The sequence below is a fragment of the Nomascus leucogenys genome, chromosome 18, assembly GCF_006542625.1.
Source record: "Nomascus leucogenys isolate Asia chromosome 18, Asia_NLE_v1, whole genome shotgun sequence".
Classification (NCBI taxonomy): domain Eukaryota; kingdom Metazoa; phylum Chordata; class Mammalia; order Primates; family Hylobatidae; genus Nomascus; species Nomascus leucogenys.
In genome coordinates, this window is record NC_044398.1 from 2,938,793 (window position 1) to 2,951,840 (window position 13,048).

The 13,048-nt window shown below is 40.5% G+C and overlaps 1 protein-coding gene across 1 annotated transcript in view; it reads left to right on the forward strand.

Moving 5' to 3' along the window:
• The first annotated feature begins 1,536 nt into the window (after positions 1-1,536).
• Positions 1,537-13,048, forward strand: part of ME1 (malic enzyme 1) — a 217,811-nt gene continuing 206,299 nt past the window's right edge. Inside the window, exon 1 of the mRNA XM_003258282.3 lies at positions 1,537-1,960. Within this exon, the coding sequence (XP_003258330.1) occupies positions 1,883-1,960 (78 nt within the window). The 5' untranslated portion in view covers positions 1,537-1,882. The remainder of the gene's footprint in view (positions 1,961-13,048) is intronic.

The following is a 13,048-nucleotide window of genomic DNA, read 5'->3' on the forward strand; positions in this document are numbered from 1 at the left end:
GAGTATAGAATTAACAATGAAAAGTGTCATTTAACTTCAAGGAATTTTTTCAAAAAGAACTTTGTGATGCCCAGAAAATATTCTCTATAAAAACAACTACTTCTAGATAATTCAGACGAGGTCAAAGAAGCTTCTAAATGTAACTACGGACAAAATACAATTACTGTAAGAAATCTTTCTGATAAGGCAAAGTAACATAACTAGAAATGAAAACACTGTGATTGGATGTGTGTCTAGTATATGGAGATATAAAATCAGCAAATAATCTCAAACACTATCCTTTGTAATATCAGTATGCAGAGACAAATGGGACAGAAACTAGCAATCCTATGTAACTGAAAAGGAAACTGGGGCACAGAAGGCTTTAGTGTCTGTTGCTATTAATTTATTTTTATCAGACAGGCACTCCTTTTGGCTATGATCTGACTATTCCTCCAGTCCATGAACCTGCAAGCATAAATATCATTAAAGCAATATAAAAATGGCTCAGAGCGGTGGCTCACACCTATAATCCCAGCACTTTGGGAGGCCGAAGCGGGCGGATCACCTGAGGTTGGGAGTTCGAGACCAGCCTGGCCAGCATGGACAAACCCCGTTTCTACTAAAAATACAAAAATTAGCCCAGAGTGGTGGCGCATGCCTGTAATCCCAGCTACTCGGGAGGCTGAGGCAGGAGGATCGCTTGATCCCGGGAGGCGGAGGTTGCCCTGAGCCCAGATTGTGCCATTGCACCCCAGCCTGGGCAACAAAAGCGAAACTCTGTCTCAAAAAAAAAATAAATAAAAAATAAAAATAAAAAAATAAAAAATCAGCTTTGGAAGATAATTTAGTTTAACTCTCTGCTTTTACCAAAGAAGAAGGCCTGAAAGACTGCTTACTCATCATTATTCAGAGAGAGCAGTGGTTCTTGAACATCAGGTTTCTAGAACTCCCAGAGAAATAATATACAAGATAAATAGGACTGTTCATTGGGCCTTTGCACCCTAACACCTTGACTCTTATCTTATTGGCATTCAAATAAAATTCCGGTGGAAAATCTGTAGAAACTGACAGGTGTGGCGCCTGAGCTCTCCTCTCTGGGCTTCCTCCCAGTTCCCCCGGGCCTCGGCATTCCGGGTCAAGGTTAGTTCCCTCCGGCCTCAGGGCCCCGGGCATGGCCGGCATCTTGGACGGCACGGCGAGGGCTGTGGATCTGTAGAAAGAGCTTCCAAGACGCTAACAAGAAGGGAGAGACGAGTCTGCTTCTCTCTCCTCAGCCTGCCGAGGTCTTCTGTCAACAGTCCTGGGGACCCCTCACGAGTCCTTCCGTCCTATAATCCCCCTCAGTGTCTGAGCGACCGCCGGCTCCGCCTGAACCTCTCAGGTTCGCACCTTCTGGCATCTTCTCGCACTTTCTCCAGCCTTCCCGGGCAGGGGCATCCTGGCCTGACGCTCCCCGCCCCCCGCCCCCGCCGTGGGTCAGCGCACTGCGTTTAGGCATGCCCACATGGAGAGAGGCGATCACAGCGGTGGTCATAAGCCCATGGTGGGCAGAGGCCCTGTGGAGCCAAGGGCTCCGGCCGCCGCCCCCGCTCCGCCACCAGCGGCGCTGCCAGGACTCGCTCTTCCTCCTCCTCCTCACACGCCGGCTCGGATGATCTCCCGCCATGACTCAGCGCTTCTCGCAGGCTGCCCTGCTGGGGACACCGGCTTCGCTCGGGCCCCTCCCGACGCGTCCACCCCCTCTCGCCACCCACGCCCGCCCCCAGCCGCTGGGCCTTTCCCAGTGCGGCCGCCGCCGCCACGGCTGCAGTCAGCACCATCACCCCAGCAGCATCCGCCGCCTGCACCACGCGTGCGGCCCGCCCTGGCCTGACCCCGCCGCCGGAACCCGGCGCCAGCCATGGAGCCCGAAGCCCCCCGTCGCCGCCACACCCATCAGCGCGGCTACCTGCTGACACGGAACCCTCACCTCAACAAGGTAAACCCGCAGGCCCACCTGGCCGCCCATCGGCCCCTCTCTGTCAGGGTCAGGGCCCTCTTGCAGGTCCCGGCACCGTGGCCTCGCCCCTCCGCCGCTCCCCTGGGAAGGTTCCTGGTGAGCGGCCGCGGCCTGGGGGGCCTTGGTGTGGGCAGAAGGAAGAAGGACGCCTAATGGGGTCCGTATCCACTAGAGTGATGGCAGGGCGGTGCTGGTGCCTCTGCACCTCCGCATCCCATGTTAGGGATAGAGGTAAAGGTAAAGGTTAGTGATAGAGGAAAAGGTGATACTTTTCGGCAGCTCTTCTCCAAAAACAATAGCCCAGACAATGAAAGTAGCATCAGACAAAGTGTGTGAATGGAGTGTTTTTTGTGAAGGTAGCAGGCAGGCTGCCAGGTCAGACTCCATGTGCCACCCACTTACTGGTGCACACACAGCGTGGCAATTATTGGAGACTGATAAGGCAAGAAGTGGCTCAACTGGTCCTGCCCAGACAGAAATGTGTACTGAGTGCCTTCAGATCACGTTAGCAATCTGGAAATCCAAGTCCTCTCGGTTTCTGGAGTGACACGGTTAAGAGTCTGGGAATGCGTGGTGGGTGGCCTCTGTCTTGGACACTTTGCGTGGCTTGGTAGAAGAGCTCTGTCCCAGACATGGGACTGTGGGTAAAGGCATTTCTTTTCTTTCTTCTTTTTTTTTTTTGTTTTGTTTTGTTTTTAATTTGGCTTTCTGGAAGTTAAAAAAAATTTGTTTAGAGCTGCTCTCTTTTTATTAAAGGGGAATTCAGTGTACACCCTGTTCAGAGACTCCTTTTCGGATCCTGGTAACACTTCATTTTCCTTCACTGGTGATGCAATATAAGCACTCGGGATCTCTCTCAAATAAAAAATACCTCCGAATTTATCATTTTGCTTCCACACTTATTTTACAGCCAGGTTTGCCTCTGGATTGTTCCTTTTGTGTGTGTGCGTGCGTGCGCTTTGGACATTTCCTATTTATTCAGGAGTTTGAAAATGCCATCAGTCAGCACAGAGGTCTGTTTAGTTATTTTGGTTGTCTCTTTTGTGGACTGCTTTTCGCATTAAGAACAGAAGCTCAGCTTTTTCCTTGTCGTGTTCCTGATGATTTGTTGATCATATTAATGACTTAAAGACATAATTTATTTAATAAGTTATAGTCAGTGTGAGTTCTTGTTTTTTTTGGGGGGGATGACAGGCACCTTTTACAAATCTATGATTATGGGCTATCTGTGGCCCTGTAGCATTATTAAATTGTAAATAATTCCAACTTCTTTCTTTAAAATAAATTTAATTGCTAGTTCGATTGTTTTTTCTTTTATTATTCTGCAGGTTTGCCACCTATTTTCAGTAGAACAAAAGTAAAATTTGATGTGACAAAACTATTTGTGACTTGTATGTGTCACCTGCCTACTGTAATTTATGACCAAGTTGTGGGTTGACACTTAAGAAGGACCACATGAGTTGTAAAACCTGTTTGATTTTCCTCAAGTCGGGGGCAAGAGTGTCTATTAAGAGTGTGTAGATGGCATGAGCAATCCCTGAGCAAGAGTAATCATTGCCTTTACTATGCTTACATCAAGAATTTATTATTATTATTATTATTATTATTATTATTATTATTATTATTATTTGAGACGGAATCTCGCTCTGTCGCCCAGGTTGGAGTGCAGTGGCGTGATCTCCGCTCACTGCAAGCTCCGCCTCCTGGGTTCACGCCATTCTCCTACCTCAGCCTCCCAAGTAGCTGAGACTACAGGCGCCCGCCACCACGCCCGGCAAATTTTTTTGTATTTTTAGTGCAAACGGGGTTTCACCGTGTTAGTCAGGATTGTCTCGATCTCCTGGCTTTGTGATCCACCCGCCTCAGCCTCCCAAAGAGCTGGGATTACAGGCATGAGCCACCGCGCCCAGCTAAGAATTTATGATATAACAATCCTTTTGACTCCTGTTCACAAGGTTACTAGGAATTAAGGATTAATTCCTACTTCAGAATAATAGTATCACAAAGATCTTCTATCAAAGATAAGATGTAACATTAATATGTTAAAAACACATTTTCAAATTTGTAATACTTGAACGTTTTATCTGCATTATGTCAAATTGGATTCACAATCCAGTGTACGAACTTTGAGGCAATCAATGGAATAAAATCTTTTACTCAGTTCTAGGATGGTTATCTGGTACCTTATGGGAGTAACAGAATTTCCGATGTACCACTGAAACTACAGCTATGGGACTTTCTTCATCTGTCATACACTCAAGACCTCTAGGCCTTTAATTTTGCTAGTAGCTCAGGAATGTTTTGGTTTATTTTTATTCTTGTTATTTTGTAATAACCTTGGCTCCAAAGAGACAATAGTAGATTTTACTTCCCTCAACAACCCAGCCTGTCACATGTCTTCTTCAACCACACTAACACAGAACTTCATCATCTTACCTTTGGGTAGCTGCAACAACAGTTTTGCTGGTTTTATTTCCATTGATATAGTTCATTCTACATATATGTATGAAAGAGACACCTTCATTAATTAACATTTTCTTCACTTCACTCTTCTATTATCCAAGCATTTATAGTATGTTATTATTTCCTATTATGTTTAATGTAAAATCAGTCTGTCAATTGGGTTTACAGTCTTCTCCAAATTTATCTTATTAGTTCCCCGATGTAGCCTTCCACTTAAAATATATTTGGTGAATCTCTTAATTCTTTCCTTTTTTGTGTGTAATTTCTACTATGAAAATGTCTTAGTTGATTTAATAATGATCTCTCTAGGGAAGCATTTCTTAGTTATGCTAGTCTTATTATTTAACACCTCTGTTTTTATGTATTCAGTTGTACGATATAATTTTGTATTTACTAACTTGTATTTTTCTTTTCCTTTTTTTTTTTTTTTTGAGACAGAGCCTTGTTCTGTTACCCAGGCTGGAGTGCAGTGGTGTGATCTAGGTTCACTGCAAACTCTACCTCCTGGGTTCAAGTGACTCTTGTGCCTCAGCCTCCTGAGTAGCTGAGATTAGAGGCATGCGCCACCATGCCCAGCTAATTTCTATATTTTAATAGAGACAGGGTTTGGCCATGTTGGCCAGGCTGGTCTCAAACCCCTGACCTCAAGTGATCTGCCCGCCTCGGCCTCCCAAAAGTGTTGGGATTACAGGCGTGAGCCACTGCATCCGGCCATAAGTTGTATTTTTTTTTCTTATTTCTTTGATTGTCATAGGGCAGGAGTCACAATATTTAGTACAGTATTTTGCTCAGTAGACATTAAATAAATGTTTACTTAATGAATGAGCCATGTCTTTATTTTTGTCTTTAAACAGAACTCAGCTTTTAAAGTGATAGTTTGGGCATCGTCCTCTTTAAAGTAACTTTGTGAAAATAAATTCACATTGAAGTCTAAAGTTTAGTTCACTTCCTATGCCATTATATTGTATGCTGAAATGTAGTCAGAAAAGTTGGAATTTGGTTTAAGCTTGATAATCTCATGAAATTTTAATTACTTGCTGGATAACCTAAGGGAGGTGCTTCATCTTGGTAAAATCGAAGTTAACTGTAGATATGGTAGGAATTCAAAAATTTTCAAAAAACTTAAGAGAATTAGGATCTTCATTTGTTATGATTCATGTATGAGTCTAAGCCTTACTATTTGTTTGTACTAAAATATGCATCATTCAAGGTAGGATTTCATCAAAACAATTGGGGAAGTAAATCTGCCTCATGTTTAGGAGATTTAATATTTTCCTGTGCACAGCCCTAACTATTTTTGAGATGCTTATCTTTGCCAGTTTTATATAAATGTGTCTAATTTAATGTTTAATGTTTTTTATTTTCAGGGATACGGTCTAATATAGATGAGTTGTGTTTTAAATTTTTTCTCAATAATTTTCATGTGACTAATATTTCATAAATTGCCCTTCAAAATTAAAATTCTACACACAATAAAATAATCATGCCTATTTTTTATTCTCAATTAGTTTATTTCCCTTTGCAATGGTAGAAAACACTAATTGATAGTTCTGTCATAATTGTGCTTACACGGTTTCTATATCTTAAGATTAAATAATAACATACCCATAAGTAAATCTCCAAAAGACACCACTCTTCCATATTTTTAGGCAGTTTGGTTCAGCATAAGTCATGTTTAAGAGTTATGTTCCAGTAGAAGATAGTGTTTTATAGAAGTTAGTTTGGGTCATCATTACTAACTTTTACATCTAAAAAATCAGCTTTTGTAGCTGTCTGTTTCCTGGCATGACAAGACCTAGTTGGGTGTGTTATAAGAAAGAGAGAGAAATAAGATTCACGGCAATAAAGGAAAAGTACCCTAAACCTCTTTTTCTTCAATGTAAAGTAGACCTGAATGAATTATTCAGAAAATTCCATCCAACCACATTCTCTAGAGTTGCCTCCGCAACATGAGAAACTGATTTATTATTTAAGATAGAATCCCACTTATGTGAAAGTCATATACAGCCAGGTACCTCTGTGTATGTTTGTTACCTTGCTGCAGTTGAAACAACAGTAGTAGTATAGAATATTACAATAACAAAATGTGTGCTGTAATAAGAAAGATGAGTTTGATATGATGACTCTTGAGACAGGTGATATGGAGTATAAGAAATATTGAAGAAAGGAATGGATTTGAGATTTTTCATTTTTCAGCTCTGATTTCCCTCTAACTTTTGGACAGGTAGGGGAGAATGTGATGTAAAGGAATGGACATTTTAAAACTTTGTCCCTAGAAGAAATGAGCCTAAGTCCCAAGCCTCCCAATTAGCTGTGTGATGTAGCATCTGGGAAGGTCCTCCTTGCTACATCATCCCATGGCGGAAGGCAAGATGGTAGAGGGTGAGAAAGAGCAAGAGAGGGCTGTACTTGCTTTTATAAGGAACCCACTCTTGCTTGCAGTAATGAACCCACTCCCGCATTAACAATACTAGTCACGTGCTAAAAATCCCACCTCTTAACACAGTTGCATTGGGGATTAAACAACACATGAACTTTGGGGGACACATTGAAACCATAGTAGGAAGTCAAATAATGTAATAATGAATAATGTTCTCTAAAAACATGAGAATATAACTACTAGAGCTTTTGTACTAATATATAGACCATGGATTTAAAAACACTGATATTATTTTTCCAATAATCAAGTAATGGTTGAGTAAGAACATCAGCAAAAGTACTTGCGTGTTTGATATGGTTTGTCTGTGTTCCTACCCAAATCTCATCTTGAATGGTAGTTCCCATAATCCCCATGTGTTGCGGGAGGGACCCAGTGGGAGGTAATTGAATGATGGGGGTGGTTACCCCCGTGCTGCTGTTCTCCTGGTAGTGAGTGAGTTCTCACGACATCTAATGGTTTTGTAAGGGGCTTTCCCCCCTTTTGCTCATTCTTTTTCCTGCCGCCATGTGAAGAAGGATGTGTTTGTTTCCCCTTCTGTCATGATTGTAAGTTTCCTGAGGCCTCCCCAGCCATGCTGAACTGTGAGTCAATTAAGCCTCTTCCTTTATAAATTACCCAGTGTTGGATATGTCTTTATTAGTAGCATGAGAACAGACTAATACAGTATTCATACCAATGTTAGTAATTATGTTATGAGGCCTGGTGTGATGGCTCACACCTGTAATGCCAGATGTGAGCCACCTGGGAGGCCGAGGTGGTAAGGTCACTTGAGCCCAGGAGTTCAAAACCAGACTGGGAAACATGGCAAAATCCCATCTTTACAAAAAAGAAAAAAAATACAAAAAGCTGGGCATGGTGGTGTGCACCTGTAGTCTCAGCTACTTGAGTGGCTGAGGTGGGAGGCCACAGTGAGCCATGATCATACTCACTGCACTCCGGCCTGGATGACAGAGTGAGACCTTGTCTCAGAAAAACAAAACAAAGCAAAACAAAACAAAAGAATAAAACCTTAGAGATCCAGAGGCTGAAGGAGTTCTAAGACTTCCATTATACTATTAGGCATTGGCCCTTTAAGCTTAGAATATATTTAAATACATTTAAATTGTCTATTCAGAGTCTTAAGATGGCCATCTAGTAAGTCCAGGAGAGAAGCCATAGAATAAAATCAACCCTCCAGACACCTTGATTTTGGACTTCTATCCTTCAGAACTTTGATAAAATAAATTTATGTTTAAGCCACCCAGTGTGTGGTGCTTTGTTGTGGCAGCCCTAGCAAATTAATAATATACTTCTGTAATTGAAGCAAAATTTCATAATACAGCACTTTCCCTTGCTTTGTTTAGTTGACATTTTCTGGACTTTGACAGGAACATGTAGGTGAGAAGCAGTAATGATCTAATCAGTCAGGTTTGCTTGTAGCCATTGCCAATTTTTGACAATCTCTGTCTTTTGATTTGTGTGTTTAGGCCATTTACATTTAATGTAATTGTTGATACACAGAGAGATAAACAGATTTCTATCATATCATAGGTGTCTGTTCCCTTATTTTTCATTCCTCTATTTCTCCTTTCCAACCTAATTTTTAATTACTTAAATATTTTTATTATTCCATTTTGATTTATTCCATGAGTTTTTGACAATATTTCTTTGTATAGCTTGTTTTTAGTACTTGGTCTGATGATTATGATACACATACTGAACTTTTCACAGTCAACTTAAAGTTAAAATTTCATCACTTCAATTGAAATATAGAAATCTTACTATTATATAGATCTCATTACCTTCCTCTATTTATGTTGTAGTTATATGTATTATATCGTCTTATATCTCTATATATGTATTACATAAATATTTTTAAAATAGTAATTTAATGTAATGTTTATACCTGTTTTTTTTTTTTTTTTTTTTTTTTTTTTGAGACAGGGTCTTGCTCTGTTATCCAGGCTGGAGTGCAATGGCGTGATCACAGCACACTGCAGCATCGACCTCCCAGGCTCAGTCCATCCTCTTGAGTAGCTGGAACTCTAGGTGCACACCATCATGCCTGGCTAATTTTTGTATTTTTTTGTAGAGATGGCATTTTGCCATGTTCCCCAGGCTGGTCTGAAACTCCTGGGCTCAAGAAATCCTCCCACTGTGGCCTTCCAAAGTGCTGGTATTATAGGTGTGGCCTGTAACTTTTATTTATTTTTATTTTATTTATTTTTCATTTTTTTTTTTGAGACAGAATCTTGCTTTGTCATCCAGGCAGGAGGGCAGTGGTAACATGGCTCACTGCAGCCTTGACCTCAAGGCTCAAGCAATCCTCCCACCTTAGCTTCATGAGCATCTGGGACTACAGGCATGTGCCACTACTCCTGGCTAATTTTTGTATTTTTTGTAGAAACACGATTTCATCATATTACCCCACCTAGTGTCAAACTCCTGAGCTCAAGGTATCTGCCCACCTCAGCCTACCAAAGTGCTGGGATTACAGACTTGAGCCACTGTGCCTGTTCCTAACTTTTGTTTTTAACTGTCACACATATTTTAAAGAGTTTAAGAGGGAAAGGATAATCTATTATAGTTATCCAGGTAGTTACTATTTCTGTTGCTCTCTTTGATTCCCCATGTTCCATGTTTGTTTTGGGGTATCATTTCTCTTCCATTTAAAGAATGTCCTCTAACTTTTTTTTTTTTAGAGCAGGTTTGCTGGAAACCAATTGTCTTAGTTTTTCTTCCTCTGAGAATGTCTATTTTATCTTCATTTGTGAAGGATATTTTCAATAGTTATAGAATAATGAGTTGACAGTTCTTTCCATTTAAGACCTAAAAAAAAGCCATTTCTCTTCCTCCTGCCCTTTCTTTTTCCTGATGAGAAATCTGCAGTCATTCAAGTTGATATATGTTTGTAATACATCAGTTTTCTCTGGATGTTTTAACGGTATTTTATTTTTCGCTTTCAGAATCTTAAATACAATGTTTCTGGGTATGGACGTTTTGGGGTTTATCTTTTTGGGGTTTTCTGAGCTTCCTGATTCTGTAAGTATATGTCTTTTACTAAATTTGATATGTTTTCAGCCATTATTTCTCCAAATATTTTTTTCTTTCTCCTCTCTTTCTGGGACTCTGATGAAACAAATGTTAGGCCTTTTGATATTGTCCTGAGGCTCTGAGCCTCAGGTGACTATATGATGGTATCAAAAGGCCTACTTTTTTAAGGACTTGTTTTCTCTTTATTTTTCAAACTGGTTTGTTTCTAATGATTCAGCTTTAAGTTCACTGACGCTTTCTACTCTCATCTCAATTCTGTTCTTCAGCCCATCCAATGAATATTTTATTACAATTATTGTATTTTTAAGTTCTAAAATTTCCATTTGGATATAGCTTTTATTTCTTGTCCAGTACTGTCTTTACATTTATTTAGAAAGACTTTGCTGTTATGTTCTTAGGCATGGTTATAATAACTGATTTTATGTCTTTGTACATTGTACAGAAATTTCAAGGTCTGACACCTCAGGATTGGTGTTTGCTTATTTGTCTTTTGTTTTCCAAGTTAACGTTTTCCCGTTTCTTTCTATGTTGAGGAATTTTTTAACCTATTCTGGACATTTGCATATTATGAGATTCTAGCTGTCAGTTGTATCTTAAGGGGAATACTGTTCTTTAGTGGTCACTCAACCTGGTTAGGTCATTTTGCAAGTTGGACCCACCTGTGGCCTGCAGTTCCAATATCAATTTGGTTTTCATAGTCTACTCAGTAGTACTATTTGGATTTGTCCATTATGTGTACCACCCAGTGGATAGTGTGGGATCTGTGCAGTAGTCTACACTATAATTTACTTCTCAAAGCCTTTGGTATGCTGTTTAAGGTCAGATCTATGCATGTTTAGCTCAAAGGTGAGTGTAGACGTTAATATACAACTTTATGGGATTGCTCTCATGAGTTCCCTTCTTTCTGTGATCTCTCTGATATTTTTTGGTTCCATGAGGACCCCCTTTCCAGTCCTCATGGTCAGAAAACTGGGCTTTTGTTTTCCTGCCCTGCTGTGTACTTCCTCCAAATGTATTTGCATCTGAGGGCATGCGATTGGAAGACAGGGAGAGAAAGTTGCAACAGGCATTTGACCTAAGATCGTGAGACCAGGTCTATATCCTCTGGTAAAAAGAATGATTCCCTTACCTTAGAATTTTAGGCATCTGTCATGGTTATTGCTTCTGCCATCCCTATGGGATTACCTGGGAGTTGGGACTAGAGAGGATGGAAAAAAATATTGGATGTTCTTCCTTCTCTGACCTTTAAGCACCTCCTTTCTGATTCTTGGACCAGAAAGATAAGGCTTGTCTTGGCAGTCTTTGTACACAATCAGTTGCACTTCCAGCTTTTCTGGAAAAAAAAGCCAGGCCATACTGGAGGAAAAAATGCCAGGAAACTTAATCTGGTTTGGTCGTACTTTAAGATTCTAATCTTCCTCCTTAGTTCTTCTGCTATCATTTATTTTTCAGTCTTCAAATAGCTGCTCAATGCATTCTATACAAGGATTATCGCTGGATTTAGTGGGAGAGACAAGGTATACTATAGCTACCATTTTGCACAGAACCAGACCCTCAGGTTATTATTTTTAAGGTATGAATGTGTGAAACTCAGTCTAACTTGATTTTAAGTTCAGAGAAGAAAAATACCAGGGAATTGGTTCCCAAATGTATACTCAAAATTTTTTCCTATTTTATTGGGTACATACTTGTTATTATCAACCAATATTAATAATAAAGATTATTGTGTGGAAATGGTTCATGTAAGACAAAAACTCGATACATAATTTATAAAATGTCTGTGCTCTAAGGATTTAGAAAGAACTTTTGCCTTTTTGATATCTACATACTTCATTTCTGCCCCTCTTTGTGCTGTGAAGGAGAACAGCAAGTTCAACGTTCAAAATTTCTTTGGGGTTCCCTCTCTTGGCTTTGGGGCCCCCCTCCCTGTCTCCATACAGGGAAGCTTCTTTCTTTCTTCCCCCTTCTTTCATACTCTCCACTACTTAAAACCAAAAAAACAAAAACCAAAAACAAAAGCAACAACAACAACAGCAACAAAAAACCCAACAGCAACAGCAAAACAAAATTTCGTTGTGGATGTGGGAAGGAGTGTTATACTGTTTTGCATCATAGATTTATCTTTCAACATAGTTGCTCTTAGGGCCTGGAATGTAGTAGGTATTCTGTAATAATTTGTTGAATGGATGAATCAGGGATTATTCTTGAAGTAACACTGTTTTACCTTGCAGATACTGCTATAACCTCTCAGCAGTTCACATCCTACCTTACAGGATAAATGCACAATAACCCCTTTTATATGCTGTTGAATGTGTGTTGGAGAATCTCGTTTCTGTAATGGGTATATGGATGACCACTATATTGTTTAGGATTAGGTTTTGCTACATATAACAAAAAAGCAAAAAAAAAGTGAGTTAACTAAGATACAGCTTAATTAAGATAAACTTTTCTGTGGGTCCACAAAGTCATCAGGAACGTAGGCTTCTCTTTTACTGCTCTGTTATCTTCAGGATCACTTCACGGTCCTAACTGAGTATGTAGGTCTAAAGATACCACCTACAGGCTGGGCGCAGTGGCTTATGCCTGTAATCCAAGCACTTTGGGAGGCTGAGGCGGGCGGATCACTTGAGGTCAGGAGTTCGAGGCCAGCCTGGCCAACATGGTGAAATTCCATCTCTACTAAAAATATAAAAATTAGCTGGGCATGGTGGTGGGCGCCTGTAGTCCCAGCTACTTAGGAGGCTGAGACAGGAGAATCACTTGAACCCAGGAGGTGAAGGTTGCAGTGAACCAAGATCGCACCACTGCACTCCAGCCTCGGTGACAGTGCAAGGCCCCGTCTCAAAAGAAAAAAAAAAAGATACCACCTACACATTCCAAGATGGCTGCTAGAAGAAATGAGAGAATTACAAGAAGGCCTGCTTTTCAGTGAAGTCCCCTCTTTTAAAGTAGCCTTCCCCACATTTCACATGATACTTCCACTTAGGTCTCATCATTCAGAACTCTGTCATATGGCCACATATAACTACAGGGGAGTCAGGAAATGTCTTTTATTTAATGCATTGCCACCCCAAATAATATTAGGATTCTGTTCCTGGGAAGGAAGAGGGAAATAGATGTTGTGGTAGGCA